General features: G+C 38.1%; 1 protein-coding gene, 1 long non-coding RNA gene and 1 pseudogene across 2 annotated transcripts in view; 1 reads left to right on the top strand and 2 right to left on the bottom strand.

Moving 5' to 3' along the window:
• Nucleotides 1–2,493: 2,493 nt before the first annotated feature.
• Nucleotides 2,494–3,793, top strand: LOC132840739 (uncharacterized; annotated as a pseudogene).
• A 13,625-nt stretch (nt 3,794–17,418) lies between these two features.
• LOC132861792 (legumain-like) overlaps nt 17,419–22,490 on the bottom strand; it is a 196,094-nt gene continuing 191,022 nt past the window's right edge. Inside the window, exons 11-14 of the mRNA XM_060893358.1 lie at nt 20,606–20,830; nt 17,804–17,959; nt 17,637–17,704; nt 17,419–17,546 (exon numbers count right to left, since the gene is read on the bottom strand). Of these exons, the coding sequence (XP_060749341.1) occupies nt 17,501–17,546; nt 17,637–17,704; nt 17,804–17,959; nt 20,606–20,830 (495 nt within the window). The 3' untranslated portion in view covers nt 17,419–17,500. The remainder of the gene's footprint in view (nt 17,547–17,636; nt 17,705–17,803; nt 17,960–20,605; nt 20,831–22,490) is intronic.
• On the bottom strand, nt 21,347–22,478 carry LOC132861824 (uncharacterized). The gene is made up of 3 exons (XR_009649975.1): nt 22,227–22,478; nt 21,552–21,615; nt 21,347–21,467 (listed from the first exon to the last, which is right to left on the bottom strand). It is a non-coding gene; the product is annotated as an uncharacterized LOC132861824 (long non-coding RNA).

Raw genomic sequence — 22,490 nt, 5'->3', positions numbered from 1 at the left:
AATAAAGAGAAGATCGCAGTAAAGATAAAAGTTCTTCATGAGGCATCTTAACCCTTAGCTCATAAGGTGTAAAAGTGTTAGGAGTAGTGAGGAGGACTTTTAAGAGGATGAAGAGTTTCTTTATCAGAGGAGAAAATGGCTGAAAGGTGAAGAGGGAGAAGAAATGTGTTGTATACAATATTTAATAATGACAGTGAGTTAATAAGATGACAGAGATTAGATCGTGTAAGGATTATTTTTGTGACCAATTTTTTAGAGATAACGTCTCAGACACGACGCAGAAATCTGTGTGTGTGTGTGTGTGTATATATATATATATATATATATATATATATATATTACACTAAACAATATGCTTTTTATCTCTAGCTATGTTAAAGATACATTTTTAATTAAATTACATTTTCTTTGCTTTACATGTGATGTTTTACTGTGATGATTCTGATATTTCAAGCTCTTATACAATATAAATGATTACATATGAATTCATATAGAATTTTTTAACTTGCTTTATTAGTTTACGATGACACCTCTTATCCTAATTGAAGAGAAAATTTGTTTATTAATAAATAAAGTTCTCTAGAAGTGAAATAGTTAAATATATATTCAGATTCAGAGGCAGAGACGTTACTGAGACACATTTTGCACAGATTTCTTTTATTGTATAAAATATTCTTTACAAAGTCCTAAAGAAGAGAAATAGTCCCAGCTGAGAGAAAGAGACTTTTTTCATCAGTAGCTCAATTATATTAATTTTGTTCATTTTAACTAAAACTTAAATTTCACTTTTACCTAGCCAAACCTATTTTTATTATGTAAAGATTTTGTCTTGTTTTTCAAAAGTAGCTTTTACAGACACCACAATTTGGTTTCATGAGGAAAGTCTTCCAATAATCATTAAAGAGTTAAATCTGTTTTATATATTAAACTGAATAAAAAGTAAATTTATCAACATGATGCAGTTAACAAATGGTAAATCTTCTCATTTTATTCAAAATGTTGTGCATCCTGTTTTTAAAGACTAAGTTACTGATTTAATATACTGTATGAGAAAACTTGTTAATAAGCAACACAGTTTATGGCAGGTTGTGGAAGTTTGATCATTACTTCTTTTACCAGAGGTCCAATTCTCCATCAATACTGTATTTGTATTCTGTTTTGATGCTGAGGGAAACAACAAAAAAAACAAAAACAAACATGAAACAAATGAGCTGATGTTTGAATAGATAATTAATAAACCTAATATCGCAAAACAGAAGTATTACATATGTGCGCTGTGATCCATCCTTAGCACGCACACGTTTCTTGCTCCTAACAATAACTTCCGTCTGCAGAAGAAAGAATGAGTGAAACTCAGGATTGAACAAATAACATAAATAACTCAAATAACATAAATAACACAAATAACACATCACTGAAACACTAATACAAATAATCTTAGCTTTAGTCTTATTCTAATAAGATATTTTCACATCCTAAGCTGTTCTTATGCAGTAAATTAGAATTTTTGGTTTGGTGCTGAGCAAAAATCCACTTTTGTAAACTTTTAGTTCACGTTAAAAATCTAATCACCTCATCAAAAGGCTGGCTCATAAATTTCTGAAATAGTTTGACAGCTTGATTTTGTCCCAAAGGCATTAGTTGTCTGTCTGAACCTTTAAATTGTTTTGAGCCCTGCTGATAATGTCATGGTCTCCTTTTGATCTGGAAATGGCATAAGAACATTTTTAATTTTAATATCTAACAGTACAGAAATACATTACAGCAGATTTATTTTTCTAACAGCAGCCTGGAAATCACAGGTTTGTTAATTAACAGTATCTAAAATAACACTAAAATAGCTAAAATAATACTGCAAAAGTAAATCTGCAAAGGGACCCTTTTTTACGAATACCACAAATCTTTCTCAGCCAAATCAGCCACGTTCATCCATAGATTCAACCAAAAACTGGACTGGTCGGCAGTGGACCTAGCTCTCATCAGCAGACACTTTACCGGCCATCATGCGCTGTCCTGTTCCCTATGCGTGCCTTCACACACACCCCTTCTCTATGCCTGAGATCCGCTAAACCCACTAGCGCGGCAGACCGCTTACCCAAAGCCAGCGACGAAGAACAGGTCAAACCCATGATCCATACTCCCATGTGTTATAATTTCAATGAAAATGTGTGCAGGTTTCCCAATTGTAAATATGTTCATGCTTGCAGCTATTGCGGGGACGTACATCCAAAGTCCGTATGTCCCAGGAGGATGCGCGCTCCCTCCAAAAAGAAAAAATAAAGCCATCGCCTGTCAATGTTCCCGAACTTGACAAAGCCTTGATGAAGCATCCAAATCGCTGTTTTGTTCATTTCTTGACTTCCGGTCTTGTTCACGGTTTTACGGCCGGTTTGACTTCGCTCCCCCTTCATTCTTACATCTGTAACGATCTTCAGTCCGCCCTCACGGAACCTGAAGTAGTTGACAGTCTGCTGGCTAGTAGATAAAGAATACATGATTGGCCCCTTCGACAGTTCCCCATTCCCAGTCTTTAGGATTAACCCTCTAGACGTAGCGACTAGGAAGTATTCGGGAAAAAAGCGGCTAATCATAGACTCATCAGCCCCTCATAACAACCCTCATGTGCCTAGTATTAACAGCTCGATCCCTCTCCCTAACTTTTCCCTGTTCTACGCTTCGGTCGACAACGCTATCCTATTCATCAAAATAGCTGGCCAAGGGGCATGGCTGGGCAAAGTCGACGTTGTAGACGCTTTTAAAATCATGCCGCTCCATCCATCACAACGGCACCTGTTTGGAGTTCAATGGCACCAAAGAATTCACCGTCAGACTCACTTTCGGCTGCCGCAGCAGCCCTCGCATCTTCAATAGCTTATCAGAAGCGCTCTGCTGGATTCTCCTAAATAATTGCAAGCTGCCATTTGTCCTTCACCTATTAGACGATTTTCTCATCGTAGACTACCCAAACTCTCAACCTGAGCGATGCATTAACACCCTAAAAGTAACCTTCAAAAAGTTAGGCATCCCCCTCTCAGACAAAAACCGTGGGTCCATCACACTCATTAGAATTCCTCGGGTTTAATTTAGACAGCAACCTAATGCAAGCTTCGCTGCCTGACGATAAACTTGATCGCATTAGGAAAGCCTTAAAAGACATCCTACTACGCGACGCCATTACAAAAAAAAAACTGCTCTCTTTTCTAGGACATCTAAATTTCGCGATGCGGATCATCCCACAAGGTCGCTCCTTTATTTCTAGACTCCTCGACATTTCTGGTCCCTCCTCTGCAAAGGATGGAACGGAATTTCCTTCTTTCACAACGACGTGGTAGAAACTTCCGTCGCGCTAAAGTTCTTTACCGAGAGAGGATTCGGTGGGTTTTTCCATAACCAGTGGTTTGCCAGCGCTTGGCCAAAAGAATTGTCAGCCCTCCCTCCTAACGTCCTGTCCACAGCTCTGTTAGAATTATACCCTATCGTCGTGGCGTGCATCCTTTGGGGTAACCAGTGGTCCAGGAAACGAATCCTCGTTTATTGCGATAACGAAGCAACCGTCCACATTATTAACAAAGGGCGTTCCTCAGTCCCCTTCATCAATAAGTTCCTAAGGTGTCTCATGTGGACTTGCATTACTAGGAGCTTCACGCTGCGCACAGCTCACATACCCGGCCTCGATAATACCATAGCTGACTGCCTGTCTCCTTTCAAATTTCAGGAGTTCAAAACGCTGTGCTCAGACGCCTCTCTTTCGAGCCTGCCTTGCCCAGCATTCGCCCAGACTGTCCTCGACTAAGCCCTACTCTGCAGTCCTACCTTTCCGCAGCTTCTAAGTACATGAGATCAAGTATAGCTAAATCCACATTAAAAATGTATGACTCCGCTTGGGCTCGATTCGCTAGTTTCAGCGCTTATTTCTCAGTTCCTGTTTTACCAGTTAACATTGTTATCGTGAGCGCTTTTATCACGCACAGATTCTTAGTGAGAAAAATGCAACCTACCTCCATCAAAAGTCAAGTCTCAGGCATCCAATTCCATCTAACATGCCTGGACCCATCCGTCCACAGTCTGCTGGGGCATCCATCCATCCGCCTGCTCCTCGATGGCATCAGAAAAGAAACACCAAAAGGCAAAGACAAACGACTCCCTCTCACTCTCCCACTAGTCAAAAAACTGGTCACTAAACTGTGGCAGGGGTGCTTTAGCCCCTACGTGGATTCAGTTCTGGAAGCTGTATTTCTCTTCGCTTTCTATGGGTTTCTCAGGGTCGGCAAATTCACCACACGCACCAATAATTTCGATGCCTTCTATGACCTCACGGTGTCTGATCAACCTCTCATGCAGCCGAGTCTCCAGGCGCACACTTCCCCAGCCTCACGGTGTCTGATATCACCTTTGACGAACATTACTTTTCTATTTTTCTAAAACACTCTAAATCTGACAGAGATTCTAAAGGCATTCCCGTAATGATTGCTCACACTAATACAGCTTTCTGCACTTTTCATTCTATGTCCTGGTATCTGGGTTTCCACCCTCACGCACGCCCTGACGAACCGCTATTCATAACCGAGGAGAGAAAAGCCATGACGAGATCCTGGATCGCCGCCCGTCTACGCTACGCATGCCAATCCTGCGGCCTCTCTCTAGAGCTCTACACATCCCACTCCTTCCGCATCGGAGCAGCTACAACGGTAGCCTCGGTCACCACGACCCCCACTTTGAAACGGCGTGCCAATGATCTTCTGCGGCATTCGAACGCTACGTGCGTCCGGGAATTCAGGACACCTTGGATGCGCAAAAAGTCATGGACTCCATCTGATCACGTTATGTCATCGTGACGTGCTCTTTCTCTCTTCCTCTCCCCCTCCTCCTTCTCCTCCGTTCCGCCTAGTTCTTTGCATTTCACCCCGCATACCTGTATATCAAACTCTCACGCAGCCGAGTCTCTGGGCGCACGCTTCCCCAGCCACTCCACTACAGCTAGTGGTTATGCAGTGCTGTTGCCGCAGTTGCAGGGAGTATTTAGCTTAACCCCCAAGATCCGCACTCAGCCTACCCGACCACAGCAACATGCTTGTTGCTATCCAGCCGCCTGTCGCTCAGCCCGGGGTGATGCTTCCCCCGATTGCAGCTAGCTCCGGTCAAGCACTCAATATCAGCGCACGAGCACCCAAGCCCCTTCAGGGCGCACGCTTCTCCTATCCGCCACCATTACGTCCGGCGAACACACAAAACACGCTCGTCCTCAAAGCAACATGCTGTTGCATATCTGCGCATCTGCTCAGCCCAGGGTGACGCTTCCCCTGATCTTCGATCGCGCCGCACGGGTCAACTACCCCCCCCCCCCATCTTGGTATTGGTATAGCACAACGCATCAGTTATGTTGGGGGAACTCTTTGGCATATGGTTGGTTTTGGGGGTCTCTCTCGATTCTCCAGACGCCGCTCTCCCTCCTCCGTCCATGCATGCGCATGGAAGGCGCACGAGAAAATTAGCCCAGAACAGAACCATACCGCCAACACTAACTGTATGCATATCGCTCAGTAAACCTTCTTCTTGACAAAGTGGTCCTGACTGAAATTAAGCTTTGCGTTAGTTCAGGCAGGCCTTGGAGTCAAGTGCAGCTGCTAATTAGCCGTTTCCGGCGCGCCCAATCCGGTACAACTTCCTTAAATCCCGACCCTTTAAATTCCCCTCTCTCGATCTGCTCTCACGCACCACCGCTGCTGCATTTCTAATCCCCCCTCCACCCTGCCTCCTCCCAGCCAGAACCCATCGTCCCTTCCATCAGTACCTTCCCGCATCGCGTCTCCTTCCCCTCTTCTTCTCCCTTCCCCTCCCCCCTCTCTCCCCTATTCTATTCACCAATCCATGTCTTTTCGAACTGCAAGCGAACTCTTCAATTACATGCACGCCTTGGTTCTGTTCTGTAGCAGGGGGTGTCTTCGATTCTCCAGCCGCCACTCTCCCTGCTCCATCCATGCATGCACATGGAAGGCACACGGGAAAATTAGCCCAGAACAGAACCATACCGCCAACACTAACTGAATGCATATCGCTCAATAAACCTTCTTGACAAAGTGGTCCTGACTGAACTGATGGTTCCAGTTCCTTTCACATTTCCTGCTTACACCATCAGACTGAACAAGCTTCAGGAACACAAAAACTGATTCCCTTTCACCCCTGTGAAAGGCAGTTCTGTATTCGACATACCGAGAATTTGTTTTGAACTGTTTCAGCTTCCGGGTTTGACCACTGCTTGGCCTGTGCTGTACTTTTATCTCATGTATGTTATCTTATCTTATATTCACTTATGTATGTTGCTCTGGATTATGTATGTCACCTGTAAATGCTGTAAATGTAAATGTTATCTGATCACCAGACATTTTGACTGATTTGACATGTCCTTAAAAAAAACCCACATTTCTGTGAAGTGATTGGAAAATGTTCATCAAACCAGCTCAACAGGGTCCTCAAAACATTCCTGAACATTAGAAAAACACCAGCTTAAAAATTTCTGACCTTTTCTGTCACATTCATATTTTCGAGTGATTAACATCACTCTTCAAAAACAAAACCAACATCATAAACAATATAATTCTTTTTCATTGTTAATCCAATTGTTAATTGTTGTCTTTTTCATTGTTAATTCCATTGTTAATTGTTGTCTCCAATGATACAAGAGGTAAATTCATTCATTTAAAGAATTTTTTTATTATAATAGATTAAAGCTCTTGCATTTGTGTCCACAAAAATCCACGAGACAATTATACATTACACATAAAATATCTTTATTATAGAGATTATACATTTCTTGATATAGATCATGTCATTGAAAATAGATCTGTGTGAAGTTTAAGTTCATTGTTGGGCAACTTTTATATGCCAGAGCTCAATTATTTTTGTTTAAAAATTAAAATTTACACTGAAACCCATCTTCCACCCAGTCATACATAGTTTTTTAATTTTTCTTTTAAATGTGGCTTTTACATGCACAATTTAAGTAAGTTTTATGAAGAAAAGTTAAAAGTATGTTAATATTTAGCTCGTTAGAACTTATGTAAATTAACCACACAGCTCTTCACAGTTCTTCACCAGAGGTCCACATTTCCATCTATGGTGAATCTGCACTCTTCTGTGATGCTGATGGATATAAAAAAGATAAAAAAAGGAAGCATAAAACAATCAGATGGTGATTAGATCATTAATAAACAAAAAAAAAAAGTATCGTAAAACAAAAGCATTACATACGTCACAGGCTTTAGTTTGCCGTTATGGTAGACATAAATACTCTTCTTACGCCTCATAATCAATTCCCTCTGCCGAAGAAAGAACGAGTGAGAACACAAATAACACGTATCATTGACACTCTAAAAAAAAAACAATGTCAGGCTTGAAACACAATAATCTTTTTCTACTGGAGAAAAAGGAGCAAATTCATCTGTCAATATTACAAGACAGTGTCTTAAATGTGTCTAGAAATAGGTTTAATAATCTTTGTTTTTGGTTATTTAATTTAATATACAAGATATTTTCCTAAGATGTTTTTATCTAGTGAAGAGAGTTTTGATACTCGTTCTTCTTCTATTAAGTTCAAATAAAATCACTTCATCATAAGGCAGCCTCATAATTTGTTGAAAAAAACTGTCTGCATGAAAGATGGATTGATTTTGTTCTCCATGAAGGGTCAGTTGTCAAAGGTGAACTGCCACAGGAACAAGCGCACCTACAGCCCTGATGATGATTCATGGTCTTCTCTTCTTCTGGAAATGACATTAAAACACTTTTAATTATAATATCAAACAGTACAGAAATATATTACAGCTGAGTCATTATTCAAACAGCAGCCTGCAAATCACAGGTTTATATATTAACTCAACACACAAAGGTGTTTTTACATGTAGCTAAAATAAAAAGGTAAATCTGCAAAAATCAGTAAATTGTTCTTTTGTAAAGATAATAATAATAATAATAATAATAATAATAATAATAATAATAATAATAAGCTACAGATTTTTAAGTCATCACCATAACATTACTCATTACTACAGATCCCTTTACTTCAACAGTATTACTATTTAATAAAAATTGAAGATCACAAATTTACTGTAAATTGAAATCTAATGATATAATCAGAGCTTGTACAGTTTTTTTTTTTTTTTGTCCTAGGACAGTTTGAATTTTTTTATTTATTTATTTTATTGATTTTAGGCTATGAACACAGAGACATGCTCAGCTGATGATGTCTCACCCTGGGACTGACGCATTTTGCCAGCCAGATTTTGTCCCGAAGGCACAAGTTGTCTGTCTGAACCTTTAAATTGTTTAGAGCTGCGCTGACTCATGGTATCCTTTTTTTCTGGAAATTGCATAAGAACATCTTTAATTTTAATATCTAACATTACAGAAATACATCACAGCAGATTCATTTTTCTAACAGCAGCCTGGAAATCACAGGTTTATATATGTATCATCATCATGATCATCATTATTTTTGTTATTATTATTATTATTATTATAAATACAATACAAAAAGGCTAAAACCACAGAGTGATTATCACCTGACGATATCTCACACTAAGACGGATGGAGTGTTTTCAGTTAGATGGATTTCAACACAGCCTTTATAATATCAGCTCAGTTTAACTTTTGCTTTCATTTGTAACAGGTTCTTTGCCCCCCCGCAAAAAAAAAAACAAAACAAAAAAACAAAAAAAAAAAACACATTTCTGTGGAGTTTTCAGTAAAACCTCATCAAACCAGCCGAACAGGTCCCTCAAAGCTTTCCTTTGTCTTAGAAAAACACACCAGCTTAAAACTTTCTGACTTATTTCTCAGATTCAGATACTTCGAGCCTGAGTTGTTATGATGATTAACGTTAATCAACAAAAATAAACAATATAATATACATTTTTTCAAGATTTCATATTAAGTTTAAACTTAACATTTAAATGATTAAGCCATATTTAGAAGTGATCTTTCATCTAGTAAACTCTGTCACACACTGTTGTGTTTTAAAACATTTAAAAAAAAAAAAAATTCCAAATTAATCTTCTATCTGTACTTCTAATTACTGTATATTTATAAGAGTTTAAAGATTCCACCCTGCAGTTATCAGAGATTTTATAAGCAGGAATGTTTGTGTCTGATTTTAGTTTCATGCTAAAAGCTCAGGTTAATTTTTGTTGTATTGAAATCAGAGGCTCATGAGAAATTTTTCACGAGAATTAAAACAATAAATGTACAGTAATATCCTATATTTGAATAATAAAATATATTATTTCTATGTGTTGTGGGTTTTAGGTGAGTCCTAACTGATAATATTCTAGTAATATCTATCCACTTTCTCTTTCTTTTCAGATTTGTTAGTCGATATCAGTTCATCTTCACTGATCACGGCACCATGAACATCACCACACAAACACAAATACAACCCCTCAGTATCTCAGCCACTGACGGCGATCCATTGACAGCCTCATCATGCCATGTCTCACACAGCGGCCAGGTACCCACTGTCACCCCGCTGTCGCTGGTCCCTCTAACAATTGTGTTCAGCTCAGATCTTCACCAGACTTGACCTCAGAACTACATATTATCTGGATCAGGTTCTGGAAGGAAATGAGTGGAAGACAGTCTAAGAGTATTGTGTAATGTAATATGTTCTCCCCCAGCACTGGACAGATGGTCGTCCATCCATTCATGATATTCACTGATCACAAAAATCTCAAGTACCTCAAATCATCCAAACATTTGAACCCTCGCCAAGACTGATGGGTCCAGTTCTTTTCACATTTCCTGCTTACACCATCAGACTGAACCAGCTTCAGGAACACAAAAGCTGATTCCCTTTCACCCCTGTGAATGGCAGTTCTCTATTCGACATACCGAGAATTTGGTTTGAACTGTTTCAGCCTCCGGGTTTGACCACTGCTTGGGCTGTGTACTGTTATCTCATGTATGTTATCTTATCTTATATTCACTTATGTATGTCGCCCTGGATAAGGGCGTTTGAAAATGCTGTAAATTTAAATGTTATCTGATCACCAGACGTTTTGACGTTTTGACCGTTTTTATTCTTGTCTTTAAAAAAAAAAAAAACACATTTCTGTGAAGTGTTTGGAAATGTTCATCAAACCAGCTCAACAGGGTCCTCAAAACATTCCTGTACATTAGAAAAACACCAGCTTAAAAATTTCGGACTTTTTCTGTCACATTCATATTTTCGAGTGATTAACATCACTCTTCAAAAACAAAACCAACATCATAAACAATATAATTCTTTTTCATTGTTAATCCAATTGTTAATTGTTGTTTTTTCATTGTTAATTCCATTGTTAATTGTTGGCTCCAATGATACAAGATGTAAATTTATGCCAGAGCTCAATTATTTAATTTCATTATCAACTAAAAATTTAAATTTACACTGAAACCCATCTTCCACCCAGTCATACATAGTTTTTAAATTTTTCTTTTAACCTTCCTATTTTCCCTGGGTCTTTTTGACCCAGCTGGAAGAATTTAATGTGTCATAACTTCGGTTTTCTTCCACATATTTGCCTGAAATTTTGCAGAATTTCTAGAAATGGGTTTATGGGTTTTTTATTTATGGGTAATCTTTCATTCATTCATTTTCTACCGCTTATCCGAACTACCCCGGGTCACGGGGAACCTGTGCCTATCTCAGGCGTCATAGGGCATCAAGGCAGGATACACCCTGGACGGAGTGCCAACCCATCACAGGGCACACACACACACACACACACACTCTCATTCACTCACACAATCACACACTAGGGACAATTTTACCAGAGATGCCAATCAACCTACCATGCATGTCTTTGGACCGGGGGAGGAAACCAGAGTACCCGGAGGAAACCCCCGAGGCATGGGGAGAACATGCAAACTCCACACACACAAGGTGGAGGCGGGAATCGAACCCCGACCCTGGAGGTGTGAGGCGAACGTGCTAACCACTAAGCCACCGTGCCCCTGGGTAATCTTTGTTTTTGGTTATTTAATTTAATATACAAGATATTTTCCTAAGATGTTTTTATCCAGTGAAGATAGTTTTGATACTCGTTCTTCTTCTTCTATTAAGTTCAAATAAAAGCACCTCATCATAAGGCAGTGTCATAATTTGTTGAAAAAAAAACTGTCTGCATGAAAGATGGATTGATTTTGTTCTCCATGAAGGGTCAGTTGTCAAAGGTGAACTGCCACAGGAACAAGCGCACCTACAGCCCTGATGATGATTCATGGTCTTCTCTTCTTCTGGAAATGACATTAAAACACTTTTAATTATAATTAAATATCAAACAGTACAGAAATATATTACAGCTGAGTCATTATTCAAACAGCAGGGTGCAAATCACAGGTTTATATATTAACTCAACACACAAAGGTGTTTTTACATGTAGCTAAAAAAAAAGGTAAATCTGCAAAAATCAGTAAATTGTTCTTTTGTTTAAAAAAAAAAAATAATAATAATAATACGGAAGCGTATTGCATTCACTTGAGTAAAAAAAATCTACTCTGTTTTTCTGAATTAACGACTTAATTTTTCAGGAAAAATTTTGTTTTGCTCTGTTTTTCTGAATTAACGACTTAATTTTTCAGGAAAAAAAACATTTTGCTCTGTTTTTCTGAATTAACGACTTAATGTGGATTGCATAGAAGTAAACATGTCCCGCCTTTCAAGTTTAATCCGGTTTTATTTTACTTTGGGTTTGAGACATTGGGAGATACTGCTGTCTTTAAATAATATAAATGGTGTTGTTATTAGTGCATCAACTTTGCGCAGACACCTCAAGACTTTGCGCCTGTTCAGACGAAAAGAACATTCTGATCTGCTTGACGTTGCTGTGTGTCTTTAGGATCAGTTGAACCGATATGGTCTGCTTCACGGTAGCCGTATCACCATTCGTGAAAACCCGTCGATTGCACCATTCATGCAGATCCCATATGGTTTGAGTTTATCATATGAATCAACATGCCATAAAAAGTTCGGGCCTGGATTATGATACAAACGTCGCCAAAGACGATTCCGGTGCCTCAGTTGCGCTCCATGGGGATCCAGTATTTTCAACAATTGCCTGATTTTCTCTTGTGTCACCACATAGCCAGCCTGAATGCATTTCAGATGCATCATCTTATATCCGTCAAGCATACCATATCGGTTCAACTGATTAAACTTGAAAGGCGGGACATGTTTACTTCCATGCAATCCACATTAAGTCGTTAATTCAGAAAAACTGAGCAAAAAAAATTTGTCCTAAAAAATTATCTCATAATTTTGAGATAAGTAAGTCGTTAATTCAGAAAAACTGAGCAAAAAAATTTTTTTCCTCAAAAATTAAGTCGTTAATTCAGAAAAACAGAGTAGATTTTTTTTTTACTCAAGTGAATGCAATACGCTTCCGTATAATAATAATAATAATAATAATAATAATAATAATCAGCTTATCCTTACTTTTGCTTTCCCTTTTTAAAGTAAACCACATTCCTGTGAAGATGATGGTATGTCTTCATTGAACCAGCTGAATAGGTTCCTCATTGCATTCATGTGCATAAAAAAATCAGATCCTATACACAAACAGTTCAGGGTACAGATCAGGGCAGATACAGTAACCCACCAACAACGACATTAGAGCCTTCACAGCGAATGGGTGACAACTCTGCGACATAGTCGCAAATACAAAGCTTGCCCACAGGAGCACCACAACTCTCTGTTTCACATGTCTAACGGGTTTGATCTCATCAGTGAAACACACGCTGAGAAACCTGAAAGAGATCTGGTTATAGGAGACTCCATCTTAAGGCATGTGAAATTAGCTCAGCCTTTAGGGGTCCAGCAGCACTGGTTAGGTGTCTTTCAGGAGCCAGGTTGCAGGACATAGCAGGTAATCTTAGGGTCTTAGGCAAGCATCGGTACTTTAAGGGAGCTTTCCAGGTAGGAGCTAATAATATACACCTTCTTAAGTCAGTGTGTAAATTAGTGAAGGCGATGTCCGATGCTCTAGTATGCTCTGGTCCCATCCCAATGTGGCATGGCAATGTAGCTAACAGCAGGTTATGGTCGCTGAACTGCTGTATGTCCAGGTGGTGCTCCGAAAACCATGTGGGCTTCATAGATAATTGGAGCACTTTCGAGGGCAAGGTTGGCCTGTTAGGACAGGACGGTCTCCGTTCCACTCAGGAAGGTGCTGCTCTCATTTCTTGCAGCATAGCACATAGTTTAAGAGCAGTCCTAGTTAATCAGTGACAATCCAGAGACAGGGCCAGGGAACAGACAAGCAGGCTAATCCGACCGTCTGCTAGCTGCATTGAGTCGTCACCCAGGGTTCGCAATATAGAGACTGTGTCTGTTTCCTGAGCTAAACATTCATTCATTCATTTTCTACCACTTATCCGAACTACCTCGGGTCACGGGGAGCCTGTGCCATCTCAGGCGTCATCGGGCATCAAGGCAGGATACACCCTGGACGGAGTGCCAACCCATCGCAGGGCACACACACACACACTCTCATTCACTCACAAACACACACACTACACACAATTTTCCAGAGATGCCAATCAACCTACCATGCATGTCTTTGGACCGGGGGAGGAAACCGGCTTGTCCACCCAGTTATAGTTATATACATCAGCCACGTCTAACAGACAGATGAGGAGGTGTTGCAGTTACTCAAGATGATAAGCTCTGCGTCAAGCAAGACACATGTTTAATGCTGTATAGAAATACAGGCTAATTTAAGACAATAAAAATAATCATAAATTTTTATTTAATACTGTATCTAAATTAACTAGGAATAAAAACCCTTATTTGTGCACACCATCTATTTGTAGAAGTAATGACTTACTGCTACAGATACAGAGTAACTCTGGATGATCTTTCTATTACATCATGTGCAGCAGTAAAATACCTCGGTGTGATTATTGATACTGGTCTCTCATTTGAAGCTCACATAAATAATATCACAAGGGTAAATCCATACTGTATATAGCTATTGCAGTACATTGTGAAATGAAACAACATTCTTCCAGGACCATGGTGCTACACAAGACAAGACAGAGCTGCATAAGACAAGACACAACTACATAGAACAACACAACACTTAGGACTGAACAGGTTGTTGGCTCTACACCAGGCAGTTAGAAGGTGAACTACGACATTGTAGTAAGTCCACTGTAGAAAGTGCACTGAGCTGAGCGCCGTGCTGATATGATCATCCTACCATTAAGTCCATCTCACCTTCCTCCTGCATCTGTATTAGAGGCAAATTATATATAAAAATATTTGTTTTTCTTGTCTTGAAGATGAACATAGTTGATAGTTGCTCTAATGTAACTGTTAATGGATAAGAGGTGTTATGTTAAAGTGTAAGAAAAGATTGTACTAGCACTTTTTATTTGTTTTTACTATTCTTGTTTTTTTTGTATATTAAACATAAACTTTACAACGGCTGATGAACAAAGAGATGTTTACATGATGGTATAGAACTTTAAGACAGTCTTTTCTTCATAAAAGGTTTATATCAAAGCTTAGTATAGCTTTTGTTTGAGTTTTTTTTTTCCAAAAAAAAAACACATTCTTATGCAATGATCGCAAGTGTTTGTTACACCAGCTAAACAGGTTCCTTAACGCATTCCTGTACATTACAAGAAACACATCAGTCTTCAACACAAAAATGTTCAGACCCTACACACGCAAGTCTGTCATAAATAGTGCCATCCATTCATTACATTTTTTAACACATACACTGTCGCTTGAAAGTTTGTGAACCCTTTAGAAGTTCCTATATTTCTGCATAAATATGCCAAAAATATCATCAGATCACATCACCAAGTTATAAAAGTAAACAAAGTGAATTCAATGAGCTTAAACAAATGATCCAAAAATATATTTCTTCATTTAATTATTTAGAAAAATGATCCAGCATTACAGATCTGTGACTTGCTAAGTATGTTAAGCTTTTCTTTCAGTATTTGTTGTGACTCCTTGTGCGGTAATAACTGTAAGTAAAGTGTCCAGTAACTTTTAATAAGTCCTGCACAATGTCTCAGAAGAATTTTATTCTGTTCCTCAGTACAGAAGAGCTTCAACACTGGGATTTTACTGGGTGCTCTCACATGAAATGCTCGTTTCAGATCCTTCTACAATTTTTCTTTTGGATTAAAGTCAAGACATTGACTTGGTCATTCTAAACCACTATCTTTGTTCCTCTTTAATCATTCTCTGGTACACAGCCTTGGTACTTGGGCTTGTTGTCTTGGTGTATGACCCATTTTCTCTTGAGGTTCAGTTCATGGACAGATGTTCTGACATTTTCATTTAGAGATCACTGGCAAAATCTAAATTCATTATTCCATCAATGATGGCAAGTTTTCCTGGCCCAGCTCCAGCAATACAGGCCAAAAGCATAATACTACCACCACCATGTTTAACAGATGGTAAAAGGTTCTTATGCTGAAATTCAGTATATTCTTTTCTCCAAAAATAATGCTTCTCATTTTAAAACAAAATGTTCTATTTTGATTTTATTCCTCTACAAATTATTTCTCCAGATCAGTCCTCTGTCTTGTCCACATGATCTTTAGTAAACTACTTGGACAGCAGTGTTCTTTTTGGATCCTCAGACCTGATATGCAACATCTTGACCTTGAATGTGAACATGTGAACTTGCATGTTTCTGTGTACAATTCCGAGCACACAGGAACAAGTTTGGGTCTAGATCCTGTCGTTCTTAGAAACCAAGAAATGTCAGCTGTAAAGGCAGAGGCTGGATTGGATTCTGTAGCCTTTTCCCACAGTACCCAGAAACCTCTGCAACACACCTGACAACAATCTTCAAGCTCAGAGCAGACAATGCTAAACATTATTCAGGCCAATCTAAGTTAAACTTAGTATTGGACACTGAGCTCCTCAGAGTCCAATGAAAAGTATTAGTTCCTTGTTCGTGTCAGAAGAAACTGCAAAGCTCCACTAACTAAGCCTGCAAGACCCTTTATCTAAGTTTACATGCTGCCTCAGCAAAAGCAGAACCAAAGCCACTAGGTGCAGGTGCTTAGCTGAAGAAAAGCTTTGTGTACTATTTACAGCAAGTAACTTTCTGAACTTGCTCGATCTCCTAATATTTTAAATATATATTTTTTACCCTAGTGTAGACAGTAAGGGACAAACAATAAACACAAACATACACAGAGTGCTCGCTGAAAACAATGAAGCTGGAGTAAAGTGAATAGAAGCCCTTTTATGGTATTAATGGCTCTCTCTCCTTTGTCACATGACCTCTCCGAGGCGATAAATCTGCATGATTTCATACAGTGGGAAAGGGAATTAGCACCCTGGTATAATGACCACACACATACCAAAACAATTAGCCCAGTAAATTAGAACATTAAAGACATCAAACTCAATTATTAGTTATTATTCAATTATCATGGAAGTAGAGCCTTCTGAGCTACAATAACACAGTTCTATCTATAGCCACTCTATCTGTGAAGATAATTTTCATATAATGTCATGAAAACCAGATATTGCTACTGTCAAATTCTTCAGAATTTCCTAGAATGAGGAAACAGGAAACCAGACAACAGTCAGGTTGTAGATGTATAGGAAATTTATTAAGTCTATGCAAGTGGTGTAATAAACACAAAGAGGTGATACACAGTGATAGTCTGATCAACCACATTTTTATGTCTCCAGAGTATGTTTGGTATCTGGTCTGATTTTAGCCAGGTCTGATCTGACATATCATTAAAAACACACAGACTAAGTACAAACATCTTTAAGAACCGGTCCACGTTATGATAGATCAAACATATAGTAGGACGTCTTCTTAGTGATCATATTCTCAGAACAACACTTTTACATGTCACACAGTTATAATATGTAAATCATCACAATCATATACATTTGGGTACAATTAAAATCAACACAAGCAAATAAAGAAGAAAAACAAAGGAATCCCCCAGTGGTCAGGAGTGGTACTGCAGCACACTGCTGTAGAATCATTTTAATAAACAAATCAAATGAAGATTAAACTGAGCTCTCACTGTCAGTACTATTACACATGATGAAACTTTACTAACCTACAAATCTAAATATTCAGAAACCCTAAGATTAATATAGTGATTAAAATTGTTAGACTTAAATTTTAGATGGTAAAATGTGCCACATGATTCTGTATTGTACTTTAACTGTGTTGTTGCTAAATATGCAACAAATTTAACAACTAAAAATCAGAAATTAATTTAATAATAATAATAATAATAATAATAATAATAATTATTATTAAATATATTATAATAAAAATTATAATTATAATTATTACTAATTATTTAAAACTGACTGATGATTTTCTATTACAAATACACCAGGATGATTCTTTGTTCCCCAAAATCAAAAAGTTCTAAAAAGATTTAAAAATCTGAAATTAAATGATTATGATATTGAAAGAAAAAAGAGAATGAAATCAGATGACTGAAGTCTTGTGTGTTTTCTTTAGAAAGAAATCTCCTTGCTCACACGAGTAATGGCTTCGTTGATGCTGAAGGAATCAAAGACAGAAATTAGAAAAACAAATAAAAATATGGATAAATTCCAGTTTAGAGTAAATACTGATAAAGCCATCACATACCTCTTAACCTTCAGCCCAGACTCACACAGATTCACCAGAACCTGGAGATGTAGATGAGTGACAACATGCTAAAGAGAGAGAGAGAGAGAGAGAGAGAGAGAGAGAGAGAATTGTTTAATCTTGACTCCAGGTCGTGTTTGTTAATGAAATAAATCATGTTAACTCACCGGCTCCTTTTCCCAGTTGAAGAGATTGTTCTTAAAATGTTCAGCCACGACTTTGAGCTCGTACGTACGAGTCACCTCACGTTTTTCCCTCAGAGTTTGTGGGGCTTTCAGTCGCTCTGCAATCTTCTGCAGTGCTTCATCCATAGTCTTCCTCTTCTACAAATGTGGTCATCATACACAATATTAGTACAGAATTAATGTCCAATCTATAAATCTAATATCTAATACAGAACCCTAACCCTGTTTCATTTGTGTTAATGTGTAATTCATCATTAAAAAGTAAACTGTCATTTTTAACACTATTGTTATGTCACAAGTTTCTCATTAACCTGCAGTGACCAGGTGATGCTGCACCTTTTCTATTTAAACCCCAGGGCTAAATGTCATTATGTTATTATGTTGGCTTTGTAGAAGCCAACATTCTGATTTCCTTTATAAGCTTATTATTATTATTATTATTATTATTATTATTATTATTATTATTATTATTCTTAGCCACAAATTTATCAAGAGTAACTCGTCCTAGGGCTTTCGAGCCACATGCACCAAATTCGGATATGTCGTAGACCCTGGTCTGAAGTTTGTTGCTATTACTTTTCTAAGCGATCGGAATTCCGGCATTCCCGGTACGGAAGCTGAAAGTGGCCTTTTTTAGTATCCGCTTCCATTATAAACTTTGGAGGTTTATAACTCGGCAAGTTTTCGAGCGATTTACACCAAACTCGGACAGGTTCTTTAGGACGTTACTCCGGACAAAGTTCCGGACTCGGCGTTCCGACTGAACTTTCGGTTTTCCCGTAGTCGACGATGGAACGTCCCATAGACTTGAATGGGGAATCCCTAAAATTCCTCTAAGCTTTCACACACGCAGCGTGCGCAGAGCTCAGGCACGGCTTCTCTCCTGTGTTCTATGCAGTACAATAATAAGTAGAATCCCATAATGACTGCAGTATTGACATGAAATGTCCAAACCCTCAGTAGCCACTTTTTGCCAAAAGTATTGGCACCCCACCGGGTATACTGGTGACATCACGTGACGTCACGTGTAGCCCCGCCCCCAGAATAAGCGAAATAAAAAATGAGCACAATATGGACATGTCATATATCAAAACACTCAGCCCAATGAGGGGAAGTGCCTCACGTGTATTTTGGTCACGTCACATGACGTCACGTGTATAGCCCCGCCCCCAAAATAAGCGAAATCAAAAATTTGCACAACATGGACATGTGACATATCAAAACACTCAGCACAATGAGGGGAAGTGCCTCACGTGTGTTATGGTCACGTCACGTCACGTGTCGTCACGTGTCGTCACGTGAAAATAAAAAATGAGCACAACATGGACATGTGACATATCAAAACACTCGGCCCAATGAGGGGAAGTGCCTCACGTGTATTTTGGTCACGTCACGTGTCGTCACGTGTATAGCCCCGCCCCCAAAATAAGCGAAATCAAAAATTTGCACAACATGGACATGTGACATATCAAAACACTCAGCACAATGAGGGGAGCTGCCTCACGTGTATTTTGATCACGTCACGTGAAGTCACGTGTAGTCCCGCCCCCAAAATAAGCGAAATCAAAAATTTGCACAACATGGACATGTGACATATCAAAACATTCAGAACAATGAGGGGAACTGCCCCACGTGTATTTTGGTCACGTCACGTGGTCATGTGTAGCCCCGCCCCCAAAATAAGCGAAATCAAAAATTTGCACAACATGGACATGTCATATATCAAAACACTCAGCCCAATGAGGGGAAGTGCCTCACGTGTGTTATGGTCACGTCACGTCACGTGTTGTCACGTGTCGTCACGTGAAAATAAAAAAATTAGCACAACATGGACATGTGACATATCAAAACACTCAGCACAATGAGGGGAACTGCTCATGGGTATTCGGATCACGTCACATGCTTATGTCCGCTCGCCTCCAAAAGTATTGGCACCCTAGCGGTCCAGTAGCTTTCACAATCTTTCTGTCCACTTGCCTGCAAAAGTAACACTGACCCTTATGTCCACTCGCCTCCAAAAAGCACCGGCCTTTGCGAATACTTGCACCGTCAAAGCCAACATCAAAGTTTGTCTCGACGAACTTTACAAATCTAGTTAATATTTGATGTTAATTCTTGAAATCTAGGCGTGGTCGAGCACCGGTTTGTGAATGGAGAACAGAGCCGAGGGGATCGAGTGGTGAGGATCTCACACACATACACACACACATAAACACGCACACACACACATACACACACACATACACATACACACACACACACTTTTATCTGGATACCTGACCCGATCTCATCCACATAACAAATGTCACCTGTATGTAGCAGGTGTGGGCGGGGCTTAGTATTTGAATTGCAGAGTTTGATTAAAAAATTGTGTAAAAGTTGCTGTAAAAGTTTTCTTACGCTTCTTTAAAGAGTTTACACTTCTTCATGTGACAACAAGAACTAGCTCTAATAGATATTAAATGTTACTTTAAACTGAAAGTATGGTGTCATTTATTAAATAAAGGAAATGTAATCATTGTAAAGTTTCTGTTGTGTTATAGGAATTAAACACTTTAGGGACATGGTGTTACTTCATCACTAAATTCATCAATATTTCTACATTTCTGTAAATCTGCTTTATTACAATCTACAATGTTAACAGTTCTACACAAATAAAACTGAACTGAATATTTCACTGTAACATCACACAGTTTATTAGGTTCATATTTCCTTTATTTTCTACTCAGAATGAAGAACTTTAAATAAACTGCAGTTCAGTAGAAGTGGAAGTGGTTTACTCACTCGTACAAGATCATCATATTGTCTTTCCAGGATCTTTTTTTTTTCAGGGTCCTTTTCATTTGTAATCCTGTTTTTTTTTATTAGCAGTGGAATCTCTATGGTGTCTATCAGGTCAGTCACTGTGAAGTCAGTAGGTGGGACTGGTCTGGCTTTTGTGACAGGGGCTCTCAATACAGGGGTGGGTGATTCACAAAGGACTTCACTCAACATTACTTTAGATATGTTCTAAATAATGTTGAAAGAATAAAAAAGAATAAAAAGAATAAAATTTAGGTGTTCTAAATAATGTTGAAAGAATAAAATAGAAATTAACATTTTACTAAATAAATCACTGTATGATTCGTTTTACTGATAAAACACAAACCTTTGCATTGGTAAATCATTTGCTTATTACAGTAGTTGAATTTGTTTTTGTGATGCACTGTTAAAGTTTTTTTAAAGTAATGCTTTACTTTATTTATTAATTGGCCATCCATTCATGGTGGAATGACTAAGTCTTTAAAATACTATATAAATATATATAAAACATACCATGTCACCGTAGTTACAAGGCGTCTGAGACACTTTAGCAAGTCTCGGAGCCTCACTGACTTTTTGGTTCACATAGACAAACTGATCTCCAAATGAAGTCGTGTTAAGTTTTACCTTTAGAAAGAAGAAAAGAATAAAAACAAATGAATAAATAGTTTCAAATATCTATTTCCATATATATCCATATGTGTATTCATCTATATAACACTAACGGTCTCAGTGTGTCGTAGCCAGTAAGCAGTGAAGACATCAGAAAGACAAGTGTTTAATCTTTTGTCCTCGTAACAACCATAGCTGTTTTCATCAGGCTTGCATGCTGCAACTGCATAAACTGAAATATAAAAATAAAGGACTTTTAGACGTATGAGAATATTAAAATTAATTATTACTTTTTAATTTAATAAATTGTACTAACCGTTGCTTTCCTTCAGCTGATCCAGCATTGATCCAGAATGACACGCTTCTATATAAATCACCATCTACAAACATTGACCAGGATTTAAAGAAATTCTGATTGTGAGCTCGACAAACATGAGACTTTCCAGTCATCACCACACACTTGATCAGTGTACACCTACACATTGCAGGTAATTATCTAATCAGCCAATCATGAGGCAGTATGTAAATAATATATGTGTAATATATAAATCACACAGATACAAGTCAAGAGTTTCAGTTATTGTTCACATCAAACATCAGAATGGGGAAAATTGTAGAGATTTTAATTGTATTTAAAACATATAATGCCTGTCCATGACCATGAGAATTAACTGTCACTTCTTAAAATTTTATAATAGACTTTCTGTAGGATTTTGACTAAGAACTTTGGGTGTTTGTTAATTTACATATCTACTGAAACTGTATATTTTACCACTTAAAAGAATTAAACACTGTAAGGAACCTAGACTCGGTATTTGAACCTATATTCTCTCACCACTTGGTCTTCTGTAGATGACCAAAGAGAAATACAATTCAAAACTCAACAACACTGTGGTGCAATCTGTGATATTTGTAATATATTATATCTTTTTGCACAGAAATATGAAATAGAAAGAATAAAATTAAACAAATTTATTTTTAAAATACTTACCTTTGAAAATTTGCCTGCCTTTGACATTGCTGTCACTGTTTTAATGAGGTCATCTGCATAAAGCTGTAACAGAAAACATCTGATTATTACTAATCCTGATCTCAGTATTATATGGTACTTAATATATAGAGACTTGTTGTGTCCACTTCCTTCATTATTAATTTACAGTTGTGCTAAAAAGTTTGCATACCCTAAAAGAAATTGTTAAACATTGCCATTCATTTGGAAAATATGACTGATAATGCAAAATAATTTTTTTTCATA

This window comes from Tachysurus vachellii, chromosome 2 (assembly GCF_030014155.1).
Source record: "Tachysurus vachellii isolate PV-2020 chromosome 2, HZAU_Pvac_v1, whole genome shotgun sequence".
Lineage (NCBI taxonomy): Eukaryota > Metazoa > Chordata > Actinopteri > Siluriformes > Bagridae > Tachysurus > Tachysurus vachellii.
Note: the sequence above shows the minus strand (reverse complement) of the source record. Positions and strands in the feature narration are given on the sequence as shown.